General features: G+C 39.9%; 1 protein-coding gene across 2 annotated transcripts; it reads right to left on the bottom strand.

The window, feature by feature from the left end:
- Window positions 1–906: 906 nt before the first annotated feature.
- Window positions 907–7,722, bottom strand: LOC121924371 (lysozyme C-like). 2 transcript variants are annotated; one of them, XR_006102578.1, is made up of 4 exons: window positions 7,249–7,386; window positions 4,887–5,042; window positions 2,931–3,009; window positions 907–994 (listed from the first exon to the last, which is right to left on the bottom strand). XR_006102578.1 is itself a non-coding variant. In XM_042455787.1 (4 exons), the coding sequence occupies exons 1-4, from the start codon at window positions 7,603–7,605 to the stop codon at window positions 928–930; spliced, it is 318 nt and encodes a 105-aa protein (XP_042311721.1). In that variant the 5' UTR covers window positions 7,606–7,722; the 3' UTR covers window positions 907–927. The 2 variants fall into 2 exon arrangements, 1 of the variants encoding a protein (XP_042311721.1); XM_042455787.1 differs by lacking the exon at window positions 7,249–7,386 and adding an exon at window positions 7,590–7,722.
- Window positions 7,723–23,927: the final 16,205 nt, after the last annotated feature.

Genomic DNA, 23,927 nt, shown 5'->3' with positions numbered 1-23,927 from the left:
GGATTTTGTAGTTTAAAGAGGAGTGTTTAGGATTCTTAAGCAAAGTGTTCTAGTCCTCCCTAAACTACAAACTACAGGATTCCACAGGATGCAGTCATGGCAGGTTAACTGGATTCAAAGGTATAATTGTATAAAAGGGAAACATGGCATTTTGAGAGTACAGTGGTTAAATCTGGACTAAATGAGAGTGCCGATATATTCAAGTATTCATCAACGGTTCTCACCAAGCTATTCCTTGGTGTTGGTAGGCATCATACTAGTGGACAGAATGGTTTTTATAAGAAAGTTTCAAATGTATTAGTAAGTGGAGCTTGGAAAGTAAATGATGTGCTGCTTTGTCCTCCCCTTCTACTCTTGGTTAGAGAAGGATGAGAGAAAGAGACTTGCTTGTAAAACATTTTATTGAACATCCCAATGGAAAAAAGTCAGCTAAACAGCCACTGAAAAATTTCAATCATACTTAAATAAGAGGCCTTTCCTTTCACTATACCAGCCCCTGCGCAATGCAACCTAGAAAGGGGGTTGCCATTAGTGTTTCATTAACATTTTTATTTTTGCGAGGGGGAAAGAGAAAACAGTTTTGGTAGTCTTGAAGCACTTGGGACTAGCTAGTTATGTAATATTGTCGCAACATTTTCAACAGAACATAAATTATAACGCGTTAAGGGTGTAGGAGGGGGTGTGGAGCTCACAGGTTTCTCTCTCTTCTATCACACGCTATGGAACTTCAGCTTTCATCAGGTAGCTATTTGGATTCAGCCAATCGATTACTACATATAATTCATTGGTTCAGCAGAGATGTGGGGGACTGAAATACCTTTTTAACCTAATGAGCATTTAGCAACCTGATTCAAAAGCATAATGGGATAGAGAGAGTGGGAGAGAATCACAATACAAGCAGTTCTGATGCCAGCCAGAATTGGGATTTCAGAGTGGACAGCCTTGAAGATAACTGGAAAGGTCTTTCATATAACACATTCTCTGCCAGACTGGCCTGGGGATATAGAAAAAAGAAAAATTATCTACTGTATATACTCATGTTTACGTCTAGAAATTTTAGTCAAAAGGTTGACCTCAAAAACCTGAGTCGACTTATCCAAGGGTCAATGTATGTACTGTATTTTAACTCTTATTTTAAAAAAGGAACCATGCCCTGTTGAAAAGCAAGAGCATAATCTGTCCTGGAATCATTGATCTCTATTCACTCATCCATCCAGCCTTTACCATAATTTGTCCTGGAATCATTGATCTCTATTCTCTCATCCATCCAGCCTTTAGTATGAGCACAAAGAGTTGTGCCTGCTGACATTTTGTAAGTGGTTTGGCATTGTTTTCCTTGATTCATCCTTCAGATCCTTTGTCACATGTCACTAAGTTTTACCCTCGACTTATCCATGGGTCCTATCAAAATCCATAATTTTGGCCCCAAAACCTACCCTTGACTTATGCATGAGGTTGACTTATAGTTGAGTATATATTGATAGAATAATAGAATAGAATCAGAATCGTAGAGTTGGAAGAGACCACAAGGGCCATCCAGTCCAACCCCCTGCCATGCAGGAACTCTCAATGACATCCCTTCAAATATTTAAACAGGGCTACAATATCACCTCTTAACCTTCTCTTCTCCAGGCTAAACATCCCCAGATCCCTCAGTCTTTCCTCATAGGACATGGTTTCCAGACCCTTCACCATTTTAGCCACCCTCCTTTGGTCACGTTCCAGTTTCTCAATGTCCTTTTTGAATTGTAGTGCCCAGAACTGGACACAATATTCCAGGTCAGGCCTGACCAAAGCAGAATATAGTGGCACTATTACTGATCTTGATCTAGACACTATACTTTTATTGATGCAGCCTATAAAATCTGTACTTGATTGAAATAAAAACACAAAGAACCTTATTCTTAAGTACAAGTTAGCAAACGGGACATTCCTATAAAGTTGTTGTTGTTAATTGCCCTCGAGTCAATTTCAACCCATGGTGACCCTGCTGGTGAGACATCCAAGGCCCCCCTGTCCTCCACTGCTCTGCCCAACTCCTGCAAACTCATACTCATGATCTCTTCCATCCATCTCACATGCAGTCTTCCTCTCTTTCTACTTCCCTCTACCTTTCCTAGCATTATTTTTTCCCCAATGATTCATGCCTTCTCATGATATGTCCAAAGTATAACAACCTAAGTTTTGTCATCTTGGCCTCCAGGGAGATTCCCAGCCTGATTTGCTCCAGGACCCATTTGTTTGTCTTTTTGGCTATCTATGGAATCCTTAGCACTCTTCTCCAGCACCACATCTCAGATGAGTTGATTTTCGTCCTACCCTCTATCTTAACTGTCCCACTGTCAGGCTACCACCCCCTTTCTTCCTGGGTGACATTATCCATCATATGTTTGCAATATAATCCCTAGTGCTTGTTCCTTTCCTGAACCCAGCTTGCACTTCTAGCATTTCTCACTCCATATATAGTAGGAATCTTTGCTGCAGAATTTTGAGCATGACTTTGCTTGCATGGGAAATTAGTCTGGTAATTACTGAAATCTCTTGTGTCTCCTTTTTTGTGGATGGGAATGTATATTCATCACTTCCAACCTGTGGACCACTATTTTGTTTTCCATGTTTCCTGGCAGAATTTAGTTAGGACTAAAGTTGATTCTGTCTGTGTGGATTGCAGCAGTTCTACTGGTATGTCATATGTTCCTGGTGCATTACTAAACACCTTATTACTTTTTTTAAAAAATGAATGCTATTTCAACAATAAAATGAGTTCAGTAGAGCTAGTAAATCAAGGCTCATTTTTTTCTCACTTGTATGTAAAATTTGTTTGTATGAAAAATCTGTAAAAGTAAAAATAGTCCCTTAACATGAATGTCTAGTCGCAACCAACTATAGAACTGGCATCTTAACCACTAAGCCACTGCAAGCTTACTTACCAGGCCTTAAGGCTCATAGACATCTCTAGAATTTTTTTGGCACACAAAATATCATCCTTGATGTCATCATCAGTTAGCTCTGTAAAGACAGTGAATGAAAGAGAGAGAAAATAGCTAAGATTGTAGAAATAACTTGGGTTGATTTCTAATGTTTCAGTCTGCTCTGACAACAGAAAATGGCTACTTAAAACCTGGTAGTGGCTGGTACTATATTTAGGTGTGATGAATTAAATTTTTCAGATGCAAATCAAGTGATCCAGGGAGCAATTGTTCTTTGGTATATTAATAAGTCAATTTCTGGCAATCAAGTAAAATCATTTTTAAAGAGCTACATGTTGAGTCTCCCTTATCTGAAATGCTTGGGATCAAAAGGGTTTGGGGTTTGTTTTTTGTTTTGTTTTGTTTTGTTTTGTTTGGGGGGGGTGGAATATTTGTATATACATGATGAGATATTTGGGAATGGAAACCCAAGTCTAAATATGACATTCATTTATGTTTCATATATACTTAAGCATAGCCTGAAGATAATTTTATATGCAATATTTTTTAATACTTTTGTGCATGAAACTAATTTTGTGCATGAAACAAATTTTGTATACATTGAACCATGAGAAAGCAAAAGTATCACTATCTCAGCCACTCATGTGGACAGTTTTGGAATTTGGAATACTTGATAAAGGAGTCTCAACCTGTAGTACTGAAACAACAAAATGACAAGACTGAGACCCAAGACAGATGGGCCAAAAGGGGCATGGCAGCAACCGCACGGTCCGGAACCCTAGTATGTAATGGCAGCGGTTTGATAGCGGCATCACGGCCACACGTCCGCCGCCTTTTTCATGTAACAGACGCATAGCATCCTCACATCACGGCATGTCCATTACGTCACAAGTGCACCATTGGCACACTTGTGACATAACCCAGGTGCCAGTAAAAGGACCTGGAAAGAACATTGTGTGGTCTAGTGGGCATCGTGTGGTCTAGCGGCTGCGGTGTCTTTCCAGAGTAAAAACAGGTGCCTGCAGACCACCATTTTTAGGTGGTTGGTATGGCACCTAAGTCACAGCATGAAAACTGGAATAGTTCTGTAAGAACTGCCTTAGCCACAGTAATTGAAAACCTCATCCAGCCCCCTGACAACAATTTGTAGGATACTTTGCAGATTACAGTAACAGTAAACATATTTGTCTTTTGTTATAAGGCCTTTTCTGTCTATTTGACTGTTTCCAGGATCAGTTCAAAGTGCTGGTTATGACTCTGAAAACTCTATACAATGCTGGAGCCAGACCATCTGAAAGGTCATATTCTCCAAGACAGGTTTCTGAGGTCTAAAGGGGAGCCTCTTCTCTGGGTGCTGCAACTTTTATGGGCACACCTTGTGAAAGTGGGAGAGAAAGCCTTCCCAGTAGTTCCTTCCAAGCTTTGAGAGGCCCTTTCAAGAGGGGCTCATTGGACTCTCCTCCTTGTTATCCCAGCCCCCCAGTGGACAAAGACTTTCCTGTTCAGGCATGGCTTCCAGTGAACAGAAAGACTGCTAAAGAAATGGTCTTTAAATGACTTATTGCTGCTTTTAAGGAAAAAATTAAAATCAAATCAAATATTATAGCACATAATGCTGTTTAATCAACTTGTGAGCTGCTTTGGCTCCCAGGCTGGGAGAAAGGAAGATTAAAAATGAAATCGATTAATAAATCCACTCAAAGAGGTTTCCCCTAGTACTTGTCAGACCTCCTTCAGAAGATTCCACAGTAAGATCACCAGTACATGTGGTTGTCTAGCATCTTTAAATCCTGTGCCACATGCCTTTACCACTAGAGCAGTCATAGGTGGAAATGCAGAACAGATGCTTATTGTTTAAAAATTCATCATTTCCTCTTCCTCCTCCTTCTCCCTGATTTAACAAATTCACTATTGGTTTCCACGTGTGACAGCACAAAGCAGAAACACACTACTTACTTTGACAGGCAACTTTGCATTGGTTCTTTGTGGGCTCAACACCATCAGAGCACCAGTATTGATGGTTAATCCTGAACAACCCATATAATTTAACTCCTTTATTACTCATTGGAGGTTTAGTGTTGTAGCCACTTTCATTAAAGATTATACAAAGCCCTGTCAAGAAAAATAGATTAAGTAATTAGAGAAGGGGGAATAAAGAGGCAATAGATTTTCCAGAAAGAAAATGTGCACAGCTTGCATACATCACAATACTATACTAGGAGAGGAAGGAAAGTGGGGAGATCTGTGGAGATCAGAAAAGGCCTCCTGCTGGAAGGATAGAAATCTGCCTGCATGCTCCATGGAGAAGAGTTGATCCATCCCCATACTATTCCTGGGGCCATAGGAGCAACAACAATTTATGCAAGAAAAGCATAAAATCAGTATATAAAAAGTTTTTAAAAGACCCATGCTCTCATATTTAAAATCTCCAAACCTTCATTGTGAAGCACTTTCACTTTCGATGGTGAATATTTTAACATTCCACTTGCAATCCTCCTTACTGAAGTAAGAAAATACATTAAAAGTTCACACTTCTCAGTATTAATGTTGTAGAGCAGTAGCATGCCTAGTGTCACAGGTATAGGGTGATGGTGGCCTTCCCTGCCACTCCAGTCCCCTGTAGAGACTAGCCATGAGTCAGCCAAGGTACCAGGGAAGGTCGGAAAGCAGACATGCATGCTCTCATCCCTCCTTCCCCAGTGCCTTATAACAATAGCAACAGCAAGTACATTTCTATACCACTTATCAGTGCACGCAAGCACTCCCTAAGCAGTTTACAATGTGTAAGCTAATTGCTCCCAACAAGCTGTGTACTCATTTTAGCGACCTAAGGAACAATGCCAGGCTGAGTCAACCCTGAGCCCCTGGCTGGGATTGAACTCACAACCTTGTGGTTTGTGAGTGAGTGGTTGCAATATAGTCATTTAACCACTGCAGCACCAAGGCTTGTTGGGGTGAGCAAACCAAGGTATTGGAGAAGGGGGGGGGGCTGGTGCACATGCACTTGCTCTTCCTTCTCTGCTGCCTTATCTCCCTCAGCTGAGAGAGCCAGGGAAGCAGTGAAGGGATGAGTGCTGGCAGCAGCATCCCATCTCCCCACAAGAGTTAGGAGGACCCAACCAGATGTCACCTTTCCTCTTAGGTGTCATCTGGTGTGGTCTACAACCCTTACCTTCCTAATGATGCTGCTGTTGTAGAGAAACACTACACTTTTGTTCAGCTGACATCTCCTTTTAGCCTTTTCTTTGAGGTTGTCACAGAAAATGTTTAATATGTACATGCTCTCCACAACAGAAAGAATAAAACTCAGCAACAACAACAACAAAAATCAGCCAATACACAATCTTGATGGACATAATTAAATGCAAAGAAATTATAGGAAACTGTACATTCAAGAGGCAGAGCTCACAGTCACCCGGAAGACCTTATCCTTCCCAGTACTTTTGCTGGGGCATTAGGAGCTAAGCACAAAAGCAGTATGTAAAGATGAATTTCACTGACATTTGACTCATAATCTCATTTTAAGAATGGCCAAACCTTCAGCATGAACTGCTTTCAGGTTTTTTTTATTATTTTAAATATTTTATTATTAAAATACATCATCATACATCATCATCAATACATATAATACATCATGATATACATACATACATACATACATACTCCATCCTTATCACAAACCAAAAAAGTACATAAACTCTTTCCCAACCTATCTTCCTTAGGCTTTCCTTTCCTCACTTTCTTCTGATCCTACCATTTTATACCTTCCCAAGTTCCTTTTTCTTACATTCTTCTTCTTCTCTTCCCTTCTCTCTCCCTTCTTCTATCTTCCTACTTACTCCTTCCCTCTGTACGTTCTTATACCTTCTTAAGTTTAGCCCTACTGTCTTCTTATCATACTCTTTAGTACTCTTTAATTCCCTTTATTTCTCCTCATTTCATTCTACTTCAAACTTTTAACTTCATTCATACCGACTTCCTCCTACCAATCATTAATCTATTATTGTTAGCAGTTGACTTTCTTATATTTCTTCCTTTCAAGAATGGATCCAACAACTGTTTTCAGTTTTGATGGTCAATATTCTACTTGCATTATTCTTTATTAAGTGAGGAAAATACACATAAATAGTTCACACTTCTCCATACTAATTTTCCTTCAAACATTTCCTTGAGATAATCTCAGAAAATCTTAATAATGTGCATATTCCCTGAAGGAATTCAACAACAAAAATGTAACCAATGAACAATCTATCTGGAAATAAATCAGCACAAAGAATTTATAGAAAGCTATGTACTGTACTCAAGAGGCACAACTTACAGTCACCCAGGGTAAAACCAAGATATCCATCCAGCCCCCAGTATCTAAGTTCCTTTGCTAGCTCACATCTGTCAACTATCCGGGCTTCGCTTGCCACAAGGACAAAGCTGAATAGTGCAATGACAACTAGCAGCCTCATGGCAGAAGCTGTCTACACACTGGGATAAGAATACATCGGAAGAGCCAGATCTTTTATAATCCAGGGATGTGGGATAACAGGTAGATTTGTTTATGTCTCTCTGTCCCCAGAAGTATTATTTCAACAGATACAGTCTAGGAATTGATTTATTGTTTGGGAGATAGTTCTTGGACGGAAGCAAAATAATCCATGTATTTATTACCTGGAGATATTTGCATTCATCTCTGAAGGTCATCCCAGAGCATATGAATTAAGCTTTTAGCACAATTGGTCAATTGTCTGGATTTTGCTGTAACTCAGCTGCAAGAAATAGAAAACTCACACTTTTCACCCACGGTTGTTTTCTGTGATGTTGTTGATACTATTATTCTTCCTAAATAGAGTCAAACAGTGGAATTTAAAAAAAAAAACCAACCTCTACACTTACACATTTAAAGTCCTGCATATAACTTTTGGGTGTTATTATTGGGATCTGATGATTTTCTACATTCCACGATAAAAAGAAATCAAGTGGAAATATTTAACCAGTTCTGGAAACTTTCATTTTCTATAAAATGGGAGTCTTGGAAGATGCTTATCAAGGTGCAATACAACCTGTTGGTTGAGTATCAGTCTCAGTTAGCACACCTATGGCGGTGTTAAGCAGAGAATGGATACAGCCCCTAAGTGTCCTGTCCCCCCAGCCATTGTGTGTCTTACTGTCACACAAAAAGAAGAAGCACCAGGAAGGATAAAGCCAGAATTTGTTTCCTCCTTTGTGGATATCATAGATATTTCACATTCCTGGATATCATCACTATCCCACAGTCCATCATGATTAAGCTAATCCTGGCAGTAGAATTCAGAGACATAGCCATGTTAGGAGCTTATCACATGCACATTTAATCCGACTGCATCCTAATGGGATACAGCCAGGATGCGGGATGCAGGTGGGAATTATCGCACGTAATGTGTTGCTGATTCTGCCAGCCAAGTACATCCTGGCTGCATTTCAGCTCCCAGGTGCACTTCAGAGACCACTTTTCAAAGCCAGGAACTTTCCAACTTGGAAAAGTAGCCTCTGAAGCATGCCTTGGAGCTGGGAAGCAGCCGGGCTGTACTCAGCCAGCAGAATCGGTGGCGAATTATGTGCAATAATTCTCACCAGTATCCTGCATCCTTGCTGCATCTTGTTAGGGTGCAGTCAGATTAAATGTATGTGCAATAAACTCCTTAGTCTGGAATATCAGCATGCAACAAGATCTTTTAGCACCTTCAAGACTAACTGTGTGAAAGACGTTGTAGCATAAGTTTTCATAGACTTGGTCTACTTCCTCAGAAGTAGGATCATGATGAAGCTAATCCTGGGAGTGTGCAAAGAGATCTCATAGCACCTATGAAACTAACTGTTTTTTGCAAGTTTTTGGCGCTCCTTTGGTGCTGCATCATCTAGACGCAGTGCCAGAGGAGTGCTGTGATGCCGCACATTGTGTGGTGCAGCGTATGGTATCACGCCAGCCTGCTGCAAGACTATTCACAGTTCATGGTTTATTATGTGCAAAAATTGCACATGGCAGATAACAGTGCAGAAAACAGCAGATAATATTTTCTGTGCAGAAAAAGCTGTTTCTTCCGCATAGAAAACAGCTGGTGTCTCTGATGCTCCTATCCCCAAATGTTCTGCTACTGGGAGAGGACTGGATGCATCATTGCCCCATTTTCCAGTACCTGAGAAACCCTTATTTGAGATAACTGCATGGCTTAAAAGGTAGGCTTTCCTGCAACTCATAAGCAGACGTGGCTACATTGTCATAACTATGCCTCCTGATGAAGGATATTGGCAAATATTTATCAGGATCACCATCTATCAGTCATAAATATGTTGATACAGTTTGCCTCTTTGGTTCATCAAATTTAAAAGAAATGTCCAGTGCCAGAAATTTGGATCATTCAATAAAACAAAGGAATGATTAAAGTTCCAAAATAGTACAATGCTAGCTTTTACATTCATGCCAATAATCGGCTCTGTCCAAAGTCCCTGGATAAACTCAGAGATAGTGTAGTGATGAAGAGATGCTAAACATGAAGACCTATTAAAGGAATTCATTGCGCCCACTTGTAATTATGCTATAGGCAATAACAGTTTGCAACAATACCAACAACAAAAATAACAGAGGTCAGGATGCAATGGGGTCAAACCGCAAATGCGCAAGCTGTAGCATGATATTCTGAGCCCCTATATATTGAGGTCTCCCTGAACTCATTGTGCATATGGTCCAGCAGAAGAGGAGTGCATCCCCATGTTCCAGTCCATAGTGGGAGACAACAATAACAACAGAGAAAAAGAATAGAAGATTCTTACAGAGTAAGCTATTTGTTTAATCAGTATTGTAGGGATGGCTTGGAAAATCCAAGCCTATGCCTTTGGAAAGCCAAGAAAACTGCCTGTGTATGGTTGTATGTCCTGCAGATGACACCATACTACTAGGCTTGACTACTTGAGTAGGAATTGTAGGTATATGCAGGCTTGGAAAATCACTTTTGCCTTTGGAAAACCTAATAAACTGCCTGTTATTGTGCATAGTTATGTCCTGTGTACTATCTCCATCCCAGCTATTTATGGGGCTATTGGAAATTAAAAATAAAAATTGCTGGGTCTTAGTAGCAATAAAGAAGTTGTTTAAAATATATTCTCAGATTCTAATTTTTTTATCTAAAAATTGCTGGATTGGTGTCTGGATTTAGTAATGGGTTGGATAGAGACCAATGTGACAAAATTCAATCCTGACAAGATGGACTTTCCTCTGATGGATGGTTCCATAGTTTACAATAGTGTTCGCTTGCTTCTGGGTAGGACAGAATTTCCCCAAATGGTATATAAATTCTTTCAATGAATAAATAGAATTTTTTAAAAAATTAAATGAAAAATCAAGGCAAAGCACTGTGACAGGAGATAAGGGCATTTAGTTCCCTAGATCACTGTTCCCCAGCTTACACTGTCTGTTCCATAAACAGACCGAATCAGTAAAAGATTCATAAAACCCACAGGTTTCGGTTGTCAGTACAGGGGGTTTTGAAGTAAGAGAAAATTTGATAAGGGATGTCCTCACCCTAAATCCTAGACTATAGCTGTGTTTAATGGTTTGGTGCAAAGTTAACCTTTGGGTAACATAATTGTGACTTTTTAACAAACAGAACCCCCATCTTTTCAACAAAGGTAAGAATCATGCAGCTTTCCAAATGTTGTTGGACTGCAATTCCCAGAATTCATCACAATTGGGCTTACTGGAAAAAGATGTTGGGACTTGCAGTCCAACAACGTATGAAAGGCTATATGTGTGACACCCCTGGCATAAAATATAATGTCTAAGAATAGTGTTCGGAGGGGGGGCGGTATTTATAATCAGTTGTCATTTGTTAGTCCAATGTTTTGAACAAAGTGTCCACCTGTTATTGTTTTCCAGTATAAATAGTAGGGTTCTAACCTTTAAAAGCAAGTGGGATGGCCAGCCAAATTGCATTCCTCACCAATGGGGAAGTCAATTCTTCCTCTACAGATGCTAAGATTATTCTGTCCTCTCCTCCAGGCACTGAAAAACATTTGCCTTTTGATCATTTCCCACACTTAGGTTGATTTTTATCATTTGGCAGATCATGGTCTGCCAGGATACACCAAGTTAATTGTTCCAGGGTGTACCACAAACAGGTGGTACAAGGCACATGTTCCTCTCCAAGTGGAAAATGTTTTATTCACTGCTGACATTCCGTTCACTGTTACCTAAGTTAATCTTTGCCCAAGTGTGCCTTTTTGCTTAGATTCTAGCACAGCCAGCTCCACCATTAGAAAGGGTTTGTTTATACAGTCCGAATGAAATGTCAGGAAGTTCCTCCTAATCTTTAGGTGGAATCTCTTTTCCTTTCACTCTTATTTTCCCCCCTTAGAAAAGTCCATATCTCCCCCCCAACCACCAAAGTATAACCTAATAAAGCCTGTGATATTACAATCAAGCATTACCTTACAGTAGAAGTGATTCCCTTCCATAACATATAAGCACAAAAACGGTGGGAAACTTTCAAACAATGCAGTTATATTTCAAAACATCAGCATCATGATGAACTTGGCTATGCATATTCATGAATAAAGATCTTCAGAGATGATTTTGAAGCTTTCTTTTCCACCTGGCTTCCTTTGTTTTCATTTTTCTTTCATCTCTGATAACTGTATCTTCAGGGTTTTCCTCAAGCTCTCTTGGCATTTGGATTTCAATTGCCTCACAGATTTCTAGTATTTCTTGTTTATTGGTAGCAATTAAAGTTTTTGCAGTATGTCTAATTAGTAATTTCAAAGGGAAGCCCCAAGAGTATTTAACATTTTTATCACACAGAAGTGCAGTACTCAACCTAAGCTTTCTGCTTTTAGCCAGTGCTCTTTGCACTCTTGGAAGATTAACACCTTCATCCCTTTGAATTCCAGAATGTGCATGGCACTCAGTGCCCATAAAACTTGAGATTTCCTAGCATAGTTGGTGAACTTCATTTGGAAATGCTGATAGGCATTAGATCCATGAGCTTTAGGACCAAGACAATGTGGTGACAAGGCCAAGAATAGCTAGGCTCACCATCCCTCACTGACCTTTTGCCAGGAGGCAAAGAGAAAGCCAGCATGGTGTAGTGGTTTGAGTGTTGAACTATGACTCTGCAAGCCAGGGTTCAAATTTTAGCTCAGCAATGGAAACCCACTGGATGACCTGGGTGTGTCACACTCTTTCAGCCTCATCAGATGGCAATGGCAAACATCCTCTGAAGAAATTTGCTAAGAAAACCCCTTGACAGGTTTGCCTTAGGGTCACCATAAGCCAACAATGACTTGAAGGCAAACAACAATAACAATGGACGTTATCAGACAAGGGAAATTGGAAGTATAATCCAATGGCAATCCGAACGCAATCATGGGGTTTCACGTTATTGCGTGATAGACTACTACATGCAATTTCGGGCAATGGGAAGTTAGTCCAAACGCAATCATGGGGTTTCACATTATTGCATGAGAGGTGCTCACATGCAATTTCAGGCAATGGCAAGCTATTTTTGGGCAATGGGAAGTCAGTCAGAATGCAATTCGAATTAACGTAAATTCGCTGAACTAGCGAATTCACGTGAATGCGTTCTGGCCCTACTTTCTTTTCATTCGAAATTAAGAGAAATTCCTCCCATCTGATAAACTCCAGGAGAACAACAACATGAGACAAAGACTACTTTATTCTGACAGGTTTGAGAGCAACTGACTAGTTTCTGAGGAAGGTTTTTTTCTTCTTCTTCCTAACGTGCTTTCTAAGTTGTTATTAATTCAATTACTTTTTTTACATTATAGGCTAAAATTCAGTATTGTTTACATAGGAATTATGTATGGTCTACATAAGTAGACTTAAATCTGAGAAAAACAGAATCCAGCAGTTTCTCAATGTTCATATTCAGCTGTCATGACATTACTGCATAGGGAAGCGAGCAAACTGACTTTTGTGCATTGGTCCCAATGTGCAAGAGACACTGATGCACATCAGGCATTCTTAATACACATTCAGACAACAGCTAGGGACTGCATATGCATATCAGGCCGTCCTGATGCACATAGGTACAACTGATAGGGACTGGCAATGTGTATAGTTAGAGCCCAATGAGCATTGGAACACTCTTGCTAGTGCCCTTGTATGCATCCCCATAACTCACTGGGAGGGTTCCATAGCACCTTTGATACATAGCTAGGCATACGCAAAGTTACATAATATAGACAATGGTATAGAATTATTACCAATATTTGTTTAGTTCTTTTTTTTAATATTATAGTTTTGTGTTCTTACATGAATCTTTTTTTTTTATCTTCTTATGATTTGCAGGTTTGAAATACAGGCATTGATTGATTGAGTGATGTACTGTAGCTAAAATGGTAATCACCTTGGATCCTGGCTTAAGGTACAACTATAGTGTAGTAATACCTTCATGGGGGGGGGACTAGTTTATTGTAACTAGTTTTTTACAAGCTCTGACTATTTAAAGAAAAAACAAAGAAGTGTTCTTAAGATTTGGTGAAATAGTGCAAAAACAAAAAAGCAGGGTCACGTAATTTGCATACTTTTTTGGAAAACACAGGATGTGGGTTCAGGTCTGTTATCTTCACACATAAAGAGGGACCAGATGTGAATTGGCAAATGGCTGTTTGTCAAAACTGAACAGGTTTATCATAGTCAAGAAGCAAGAAACTTTCAGTTTAAGATAAGAGGCTATGGGCTTTTAAACATTCAGCTATTCATGTAAAACTGTGGAAAATATAAGAAAATGTATTATAAAAACCACAATTCCTAGGTGGGCTCAACTTACTTAGGCCTTGTACAGACTGGCCTGAAAGGCTGGCCTGGGGGCAAGGTTGGGGAATTGCCTCCAGATGACACATGCCCTTCTGCCCCCAGAGCGCCATGACACCACACTCCAATCCACACAGCATGCGGCATCATGACACTCCTTCGCCGCTGCATCATCTGTGGCTATGGCACCCTTTTGAGGGCGCAAAAAGGAGCCACTTTTTGTGGCTCCTTTTTGCACCCTCGAAAGGCTGGCTCGGTTAGCCCCAATCCAGTTAGGAAAGAGGTGGTGTCCCACCGCCCTTTTGGGGCGATCTGTCAAGCCCCTTAATTTTCAGTTACTAGAGTTGGGGATCTTTCAGATTCTGCTGAATTATTTACTCCCAGCATCCTAACACTTGGTCACTGCAGGCTGAGGCTGCAGGGATCTGAAGTTCAACAATATCTGAACAAGTACAAGGTTCCCATCTCTGCCCTGAAGACTGGTGTGCAGACCAAGAGTTGAGCCTCATCTGTAAATTTACAGCGCTTCATAAATAAAGGTTAATAATAATAATAATAATAATAATAATAATAATAATAATAATTCCCACTGGCAGTTTGTATCACTTTCTGATTTGCATTTGCTCCATTTTGGAAAGCGATTCCAGAAGGTCCCTGGTTCCCACTATTCTTACTCTAATGGATGCGCTTTTTTTTTTTTGGCACGGTTGTCATTCCCACTAGTTGCACTGCTTCAAAAGACATGCCAGTCATCTGTGTGTCATCAGTGACGTAAGTGGCAGCCCGTAAACGGCAGCCTGGGCAACCCAGTATGAGCATTTTGGGAGTATGGTGGAGGGGGGAGAGATTTCTTCAAAGGAAGTTTGCCCTTCGGAGCAAATCGTAGTGCGAACAACCCATTAGTGTTGCTTTTAAATCCACACGGAGGCTTTCTTTTTAGCAGGTAGGATGATGGTAGCTGGTAGACCATTTGGCTAACAAGCATTCAGATTCCAGGATGCTATAGACCAGTGGTTTTCAACCTTCCTAATGCTGCAACCCTTTAATACAGTTCCTCATGTTGTGGTGACCCCTAACCATACAATTATTTTCATTGCTACATGAGGGAGGGAGAGATTAAAGGCAGGGATCCAAATATGCAAGACTTGACACCAGATGAACCTCCATAGGGAGAGTGATCTGAAGGAAAAGTTGTTTTTCTGTAAACACCAGCAACAAAAATCCAGGAGGAAGAAATAAGTGTTGCCAGGTTTTCAAAATATCACTTTGATGCCATTTTATCTGCCATGGCTCAATGCTATGGAATCCTGGGATTTGCAGTTTTGTGAGTTAGCCTTCTAGGTCAGACATCTCTGGTACCACAACACACTACAAATCACAGCATTCCATTTGATAGAGCCATGATGGTTGTGAAGCGGTGGCAAATTGCATTATTTCTACAGTGCAGATTCAATCTGAGAAATGTATTCCTCTGTAAAATGAACATACTGTCCACATTCATAAATTACACGATACACATACTTCTGTCTTTATAGAAGGTTCGCACTCCAAAATAATGGAAATTGTATTTATTCATATATTTATTTTACATCTTGTCAGTCTATATAAAAGGAAAAGCTTTCCAAGCCTCAGATAGGGAAAATACATTATTATAATGCACGCTTGCCTATGTTATAGAAGGGACAAGCTCTCTGGCCCTCAAACAAGGGACATCCTTTAGACTAAAGAACACTTGACAACCCTATAGGGAATATGCAGGAAATGATCATAGAAGACAATAAAACTGATACACTAAAACATCGATAAAGCCAGAGACAAAATGCTGGATTGCTTTTGAAAATCACATTTTTTTTCATTTTCTACAATATTACAAAAATTAATGATAATACTATGCAGACATTACAATATACTGTAAAGCAAATTCATTGCTCTATAAATTAGAGCCATAATATAAAAAGATATGTCATAATTCTGCCATACTTTGTCAATAATTGATAAATGGCTTTTTATTCTGAACAGAGCAAAACAAAAAATATCATATTGCTTGTTGTTGTTGTTGTTGTTGTTGTTGTTGTGTACCTTCAAGTCATTTCCAAGTTATGGTGACCCTAGGCAAACTTGTCATTGGGTTTTATTTTCTCCAGAAATTGGGGGAGGAGATCTGAAAGTCCTTTCTGGTTTTGGTTTCAGTTTTTGAGATCTACATGCTATTTTCCCCATCCTGAAGTATTCCAAGGGAACTCCTGACATTACCAAGGATTTTTCATTTCCACTCCCCAAGTCAGCTTAACTTAATCCAGGATTTCCCAAAAGGAAATGTACCACTCCAAAGCTATCTGTTATAGCAGTACTAGCTAAGCTGGCTGCCACAGGGAAAACCTTAGGCTGCTTCTGTACTGTAGACACCATGTCAACTGCCATAGTTAAAAGACCACCAAAAACAGAAACACTAGCACTGTTGATGACAATTTATTTCACTGCCATGTCTCAATGCTATCAAATTCTGGAATCTGTAGTTTTGTGAGATTTTTAACCTTCACTGCCAGAGAGCTCCAGAGTACCATCAAACTACAAATCTCAGGATTCCATAGTACTGAGCCATTATAGTTAAATCAGTGTGAAACTGCATTAATTCTGCATATTTACTTCTGCAGTATGGCAGCAGCCTTAGTGATTGCTTCAGAAGATTGTTAAAAGAAGATGATCCTAATACTCAGCTAGTGTAATAGTGCTAAAGCATTTTAATACTTTGACTATAATGCTTGAATAATAATTAAAAGGGGCTTGTTGGAGATTGGTTCGAGTCAGTTCCTGAATCTAGATGTGAAATCTGGATGGGGAGAGAGCTCATGGGATGGGGAGGGTATTTCCAGAAAATTTGGATGCAAACCCATGAATATTCAAGTAAAATCAAAACAAAAAGAATTGGAATGTCTTGATATTTTCGGGGAGTTTTTATTATTATTATTTTCTGGATGCAGCCTGAGAAATGCTTAAAGAAATATCAAGATTAAAAACATGCACATCTATGTACACATGTACACATTTGCACACACAGTCATCCTGCCATAAACTGCAATAAGAATAACATTATGGACAAATGGCAGACAGTGAAACAACACAGAAATGGTCATCGAATCCAAATAAGCTGCCATGTTCCCATGAAAAAATAGTTCACAATTTCTTTTTCTTTTTTTTAATTTACCATTAACATTATAATATACCTTCAAAATAAAAATACCATACCTTCATAAAATGTATAAAATTATATCCCCGTGATTTCATATTAAAATACAGAAAATAAAGAAAGTGAAGGGGGGAAGGAAAAAATAGAAATAAAACACAATAGACTTCTGACACTCCAATCTTAATTGTAAAAAAAATTAAGATAGAAAAAAAAGTTTTACCATGACAGATTCAACTAAAAAATCCTGCTAGAATGACTGATAACCATTACTTCAAATTATTACATCATTAATTTTTTTATCACTCAAAACAGCCACAGACATTTTCCAATCATTCAACAAGGGAAAAAAAAACTTCAGTTGTTGTATCCTTTAGAACCTATGTTAATTTGGCAATTTGAGCCCAAAAAGTGGTTCACCATTTCTGTCCAGTATTTTCATCTAAGATGATACTAATGCAGAAGACGGTCCATGTGAGACATTTCAGTGCTAGCACCTGTAGGAGGATGCACTCGCTCATCTTCTGCATTTTGAACCCCGGTGTCCTGGGAAGGAGGAGGTTTGGTAACAACGCAATGGAAAGAAATGTCCCTCCTGTTCCCACTCTCTGAGTCTTCTGGGGCAGTTAAATAGGAAGCTTTGCCTTCTGCTCTCCATTTAGGGAATTCTGGACTCATGCGCTCTGTCATCTTCTTGTAATAGCGTTGTATGTAGAAGGCATTAACCACAAAAATGATCAGGAACAAGATCAGTCCAGCAATCTAAAAGAGAAGGGGGGAAAGTCATTAGAAATAATTTCCTCTGCCTCCCTTTTTTATCTGTTTATCATAATTCATGCACGTAAATGATAAAGTATAGCTCAGCTTACAGAAATTTGTAAAGTCAGCCCACATTTATCTGTCAAGGACCGATCACAAATGTGTGTGGGGCGGGGGGGGGGATCATTTGCTATGACAGCAAGATACATCTGTGTTTCCTCTTGCAAACATAAATTTAATAAATAAAATAAAATGCAAGGATAATTAAGAGATGAGTGGATTGGCAGTTTGGAGGTCAGCTGCACAATGGCAGAATAGGAAAAGTGAAAATATACCCATTTATCCTGCTGTCAAGGAGGTAATCTCTCTTGGCATCTGATGTACTGGACTGAAGTCCACAAAGGCTTATGCTGAAATAGATCAGTCAGGCTCCAAAGTGCTGCAAGACTGCCCTCTCCCTACTTACATTTTTCCTATCAACATTTGCTGTTTCTCCTTTTTAAATTGCTCCCTCCTAAATTATCATTTTCCCTTGATAGAACAGAATTCATCAGAAACATTCACAGAGCATGGGATCTCTTTTTGCCTGAGCACTGAATGATGGGAGCTACAATCTGGCCTAATCCACAAGACTAATCCATGTCCAGGACTACCATGTTTTCAATGCAAACTTAAAAAAAGAAAGAAAGAAAAGGCTACATTTAATATCCAATTTGCTTTTCAAACCTGAGTCATTTTTGAAGCCAAAAAATGGATTTTAGACACCACCACCACCACCCAACATTTCAAAAATGGGGACACATGTGGCCCAACAAAAATCAAGATGGCAAAAGTTATCAATAAAGGAGAACAGAGAAGTTAGGAAAGGCTTCCCTTCTGGGAAGAGCAAGATTTCACCCTGTTCCTTATGCTCCTCTGTACTGCAAAGGTGATGGAGTACACATTATTTTTGTACCATTTAACATAAAGTTTGTAGCAACTGAAATAAGATGAGGACAAAGGGGGAAAGGTATGAGATGTATGAACATCTTTTGGAGAACAAATAAGTATCTTACCTTAGACCATGTATCAAAATTGGAGCCTGCCTGTGCAATCTCTCCAGTGTTATTTCCTTCCACTGAGCTACATACGCAGTCAATGTATTTCCCATCTGAAAGAAGAATCACAGGCCAAAACAAAGCGACACAAAGGGCCCACGCAAAAACTTTCCACTTCTCACTCCATCGTTTGGTAGGCAATTCTAAAGAATAGATTTGATAGTAAACCCAGAGGATCAGCAAAATGGCACTTGGGATAATGAAGTACAGTGAAATGAACGCTTGTCTTAATGTTATAGAGACAGGGCATTTATAATTGCGCTCCACAAGTTCTTCAATTCCAATTAAAAGAAAGGCTATAATCATGATTTTTAGAGGGAGTCCTTGGTTACCCAAAATAGATAGCAAAGGTTTCCAAAATGACATTTTCTTCTGCGTTCAGGCGGTGTTGTTGGTGAAAAGTGTTGTGATTGTTTGGAAGAAGCAAGAATTAAGGCACCAAACACAATGAGACATAAACCAAAAGTGAAAGCATTTCTTCCTGTCCAACAAAGAAGAGCATCAGATCATTTCCTGCTGAATAAATATGACTGACTAGTTAGTGTATTTTAAGAACACCACAAAACACCCGTTTTAATTTACATTTCAAAATGTGATCAAAATACTTGAAGACCTGTCTTGCAGACACTCTAACTTCTAACATAATCAAATTTATTACCATATACATAAAAACCATTCCACAAATTATTACTGAATGAAACAAAATTGTTGACTAGATATATATATATATTTTCAATTCAGGATGTGTAATAGGAATTTATATCGATACATTTGCTTTATAATCTGAAGTCGAAGGCTTTCATGGCCGGCATCCATAGTTTTTTGTGGGGTTTTTGGGTTCTGTAGCCATATTCTATGAGAGTTTATTCCTGACGTTTCGCCAGCATCTGTGGCTGGCATCTTCAGAGAATGCTGGCATGGAAGAGAGTGGAATAAGAGAGAGAAACTGGGACATTTTAAAAGCTGCTGAAAATTGATATGAGAGAGAGTTGATCAGAACTGTTGTAACCCAGGATCCAGCCCTCAGTCAGCCCTCTATGACGCTTGATATCAAATCTACGGGCAAGTAGTCTGAAGGGGGCTTCCCAGCACAGGCAATGAACCATGCCATATTTAGAAATGTGGGTGGCTCAACTTGGGAGAAGCCAGAGGCACTTAGCCAAGATCAGAATCTCCATAATCCCTTCACTGAGGAGAGTGATGGTGGAGAGCTGGATTTAGAGATTGTTTGCATACAGAAGACAAAGGGATTGTCCTTCTGAGAATGAAACTCTTTCAAACTTGTCTCATGAGGCATCTGCACTGTCTTGTTTTCATCCTGTAGAATCATAGAATCATAGAATTGTAGAGTTGGAAGAGACCACTAGGGCCATCCAGTCCAACCCCCTGCCATGCAGGAAATCCAAATCAAAGCATCCCTGACAGATGGCCATCCAGCCTCTGTTTAAAGACCTCCAAGGAAGGAGACTCTATCACCCTCCGAGGAAGTGCATTCCACTGTCGAACAGCGCTTACTGTCAGGACGTTCCTCCTAATGTTCAGGTGGAATCTCTTTTCCTGGAGCTTGCATCCATTGTTCCGGGTCCTAGTCTCTGGAGCAGCAGAAAACAAGCTTGCTCCCTCTTCAATATAACATCCCTTCAAATATTTAAACAGGGCTATCATATCACCTCTTAACCTTCTTTTCTCCAGGCTAAACATCCCCAGCTCCCTAAGTCGTTCCTCATAGGGCATGGTTTCCAGACCCTTCACCATTTTTGTCGCCCTCCTTTGGACACGCTCCAGTTTCTCAATGTCCTTTCTGAATTGTGGCGCCCAGAACTGGACACAATATTCTAGGTGGGGCCTGACCAGAGCAGAATACAGTGGCACTATTACTTCTCTTGATCTAGACACTATACTTCTATTGATGCAGCCTAAAATAGCATTGGCCTTTTTAGCTGCCGCATCACACTGTTCACTCATGTTCAATTTGTGGTCTACTTGGACTCCTAGATCCCTTTCACACGTAGTTTCATTCAGCCAGGTGTCCCCCATCCTATATCTGTGCCTTTCATTTTTCCGCCCTAAGTGCAATACCTTACAGAAAGGACTCTCATGGAAAGTGTTCAGGCAAACCTGACGTTAACTCATCAGCTATGGTTCAGTTGACACAGGATTGCTTTTGTTTAAGGACTTCATGTGCAGAAATCATTGCATCGCACTGAGAGGGGAGAAGGATCAAAAAAGACATTTTCTTCTTTTCCTATCCCTTCCAAGGTCCCTGGAAGCCACAGGCATTAAGTCTGTTTCTCATAAAAAGAGTGCTCTGTAGAAGACAATACCAAGAATTATTAATAGCAGCAGTGGGTTATTAGACTGAAATAAACAAAGGAAGAAACATTTAAAAAGCAGAATTTCCTGAGAAGGAAGCATTGGGTGCATGGCATTGTTTAATGAACTACAGCAGTGGCTCAGTCTCTTTAAACACAGAGAAAATACATGCAGGAGGAGGCCACACTTGAAGTAAAATGTCCAAATGATACCTAGGGCGTTAAATGTTAATGACATCAAAAATGGTACCAATCTGAAACAGAGAGGTAGAAAAAACACTAATTTTAATGTGTTAAATTTGGCCATTAGAATGCACGTGAATAATATGCACAATTACAACAGCTTGCATAATAAGCAAATTAGATGCCCAGGTTTAAAGGGCTGGAATATGGCAACCCTATGACCTGCCCCAAATGGTCTTTAAGAAAGGTGAATAATGGAGCCTTGAAACTACATTTCTATGGGAAATTATGGGTGTGCAGAAGCGCAGTCAGAGAGTTTGTGTAGTGCAGTTGTTTAAATCAAGTGGTAGGGTTCCAGGAAACCAGGCAAGTCACACATTCTCAGTCTCGGAGGATATCAAAGGCAAACCCCTTTTTCAACAAATCTGGCCAAAAAACCCTCTTAGGGTTGCCATAAGTCAGAAACAACTTGAAGGCAAACAACAACTACAACAACAATTTCAACAGGTTCTAACAATCAAACAGTTTTATTTTATGATCTTAACAGTGAAGCTTCAAGTATTTCCTTTAAAAATTCCTCTTTAGCCAATCATCTTCTTAAGAGACATTGTCTGCCTGTTGATACAAATTAAGTGTTGTTTATAGACTTCTTAGAGTCACTTTTCTTGTCAGCACACAAACAAAGAACTGCAAAGTTTCAACACAGGCAAATTTCCTGTAACTGTGGTTTCAAGCTTTCAAAGCATCTGGATTCTTGCAAGCTGCTAGAAACATCTTCTCAGCAAATGCTAGCTACTGAGAGCTACATACAACCTGGTCACAGCCTTTGTTAATCGAATTTGTATCTGTTCCTGATAATTAAAAATCACTTTCAAATATCTGACTTCCCCTAGCAGCGAGAAAACCTAGGAGACTTCTTAGCTGTGTTTGGTTTCCTTTCCAGACAGATGATTGGAGAAGCCTACAGTGTTTCTCTACAATTTTATGCTTATTTGCAGATTTACATACCCTCCAACATTTCACAAATGAAAAAGAGCATACGTGTGGCCAAGCAACATCAGGATACAGTTATTATGGCAAAAGTTACATATTAATGAAAAAGAACACACAAACTGGGAGATGCTGCAGCAGTTTGCTTTTGCCTGAGCCTTCTGGGAAGGACAGGACTCTGCCGGTCCTCTCCACACACCCCTGTTGAGTTAACTGCATACAGCCTGCTCTTGTGCATTGAACTCAGTTTGCAGCAGTTGAAATAAGTTGAGGGAAAAGTGGAGAGTGGAGAGAAACTGGAACATTTCAAAAGCAGCTGAAAAAATAGGATAGCAGAAGATTAATCAGGACTGTCCCTGCTAAATTGGGACAGTTGGAGAGTGTGGATCCATAGGACCTTTGCACCATTCAGTGTTTCCACTGCTCATCTTTTGGGGTAATCACATACACTTTATTGGCTTTGAAGGAATTGAGGGGACAGAAGGATGACACTTTTGAATTGGGAGAAGAGAGGAGGGGCTTCCAAAATATGGCACTTCTTATCCTCCGGTCTGAATTCCTCCAAATTCTTCTGTTGTGGTGGTGGTTGTTGTGTGCTTTGAAGTCGTTTTTCATTAAGGTGATCTTAAAGTGAAGATCTCATGGGGTTTTCTTGGCAGGATTTGTTCAGAGGAGGTTTGCCATTTCCTTCTCCTGAGTCTGAGAGTGTGTGATTGGCCCAAGGTCACCCAGTGAGTTTCATGGCCAAGCGAGGAATCAAATCCTGATCTCCGAGTCGTAGTCCAACACTCAAACCACTATGCCATTCTGGTAGGTAGGTATATGATAATATGGATAATAGATGCTATTTAATTTCTCAGAAATTGTGTTTTTTGAGGTGGTTTATGTGTTGTCCCAATTCCACAACTACAATAAAAGTACTCTTATTTATTTTATAATAGCCACTGAAGAAGGCCAATTCATTACAAGGCCAAAACGCATTGGGCTTTTTAAGATAATAAAGTTTTTGGACCATCACACAGCATCTGGGACTTTGTTTCCTTTTACTCTTCTACTGTGAATACATGCTTTCCAGTTTTGTTGTGGTTGTTGTTGTGTTCTATAGCAGATATCGTGAGAAATCTCCCTGGAAACCAAGATGATCAAATTGGAACTATCATCCTTTGGCCACAACATGAGAAGGCATTAAAATAGAAGGCTTTAAAAAATAATGCTAGGAAAGGTGAAAGGAAGTAGAAAGAAAGGAAGACCACATGGCAGATGAACAGACTCAATTAGAGAGCTCACAGGCATGAATCTAGAAGACCTAAGTAAAGCAGTGGAGGAGAGGGGTCATGGTAATGAATGGTCATGGTAATGAAAGCTAACACAACAGTAGTGCTATAGCGCAGTGATGGTGAACCTTTTACAGTTCGCAAGCTTCTACCCCAAGGATGGGGGCTGGGGGGCTGGGGGTGGGGCTTCCACCCAAGGGGGCGGGGCTTCCACCATCCAGGAGTGGGGCTTCCACCCCCTTTTCAGAGAGAGGGAGCCTCTGGCTCCCCCCCCCCGGCATTTGCTGGCCCCTGAGGGTCCCTTTTGGGGCCGTCAGAGGCTGGCAAGCAGGCGGTGGAGGACTAAAGACAACTTTGTTTAATAAATAATAAAATAAAATTTTTATTTGTATACCACCCTTCC

This window comes from Sceloporus undulatus, chromosome 2, assembly GCF_019175285.1.
Source record: "Sceloporus undulatus isolate JIND9_A2432 ecotype Alabama chromosome 2, SceUnd_v1.1, whole genome shotgun sequence".
Classification (NCBI taxonomy): domain Eukaryota; kingdom Metazoa; phylum Chordata; class Lepidosauria; order Squamata; family Phrynosomatidae; genus Sceloporus; species Sceloporus undulatus.
This window is presented reverse-complemented; position numbering and strand designations above follow the sequence as displayed.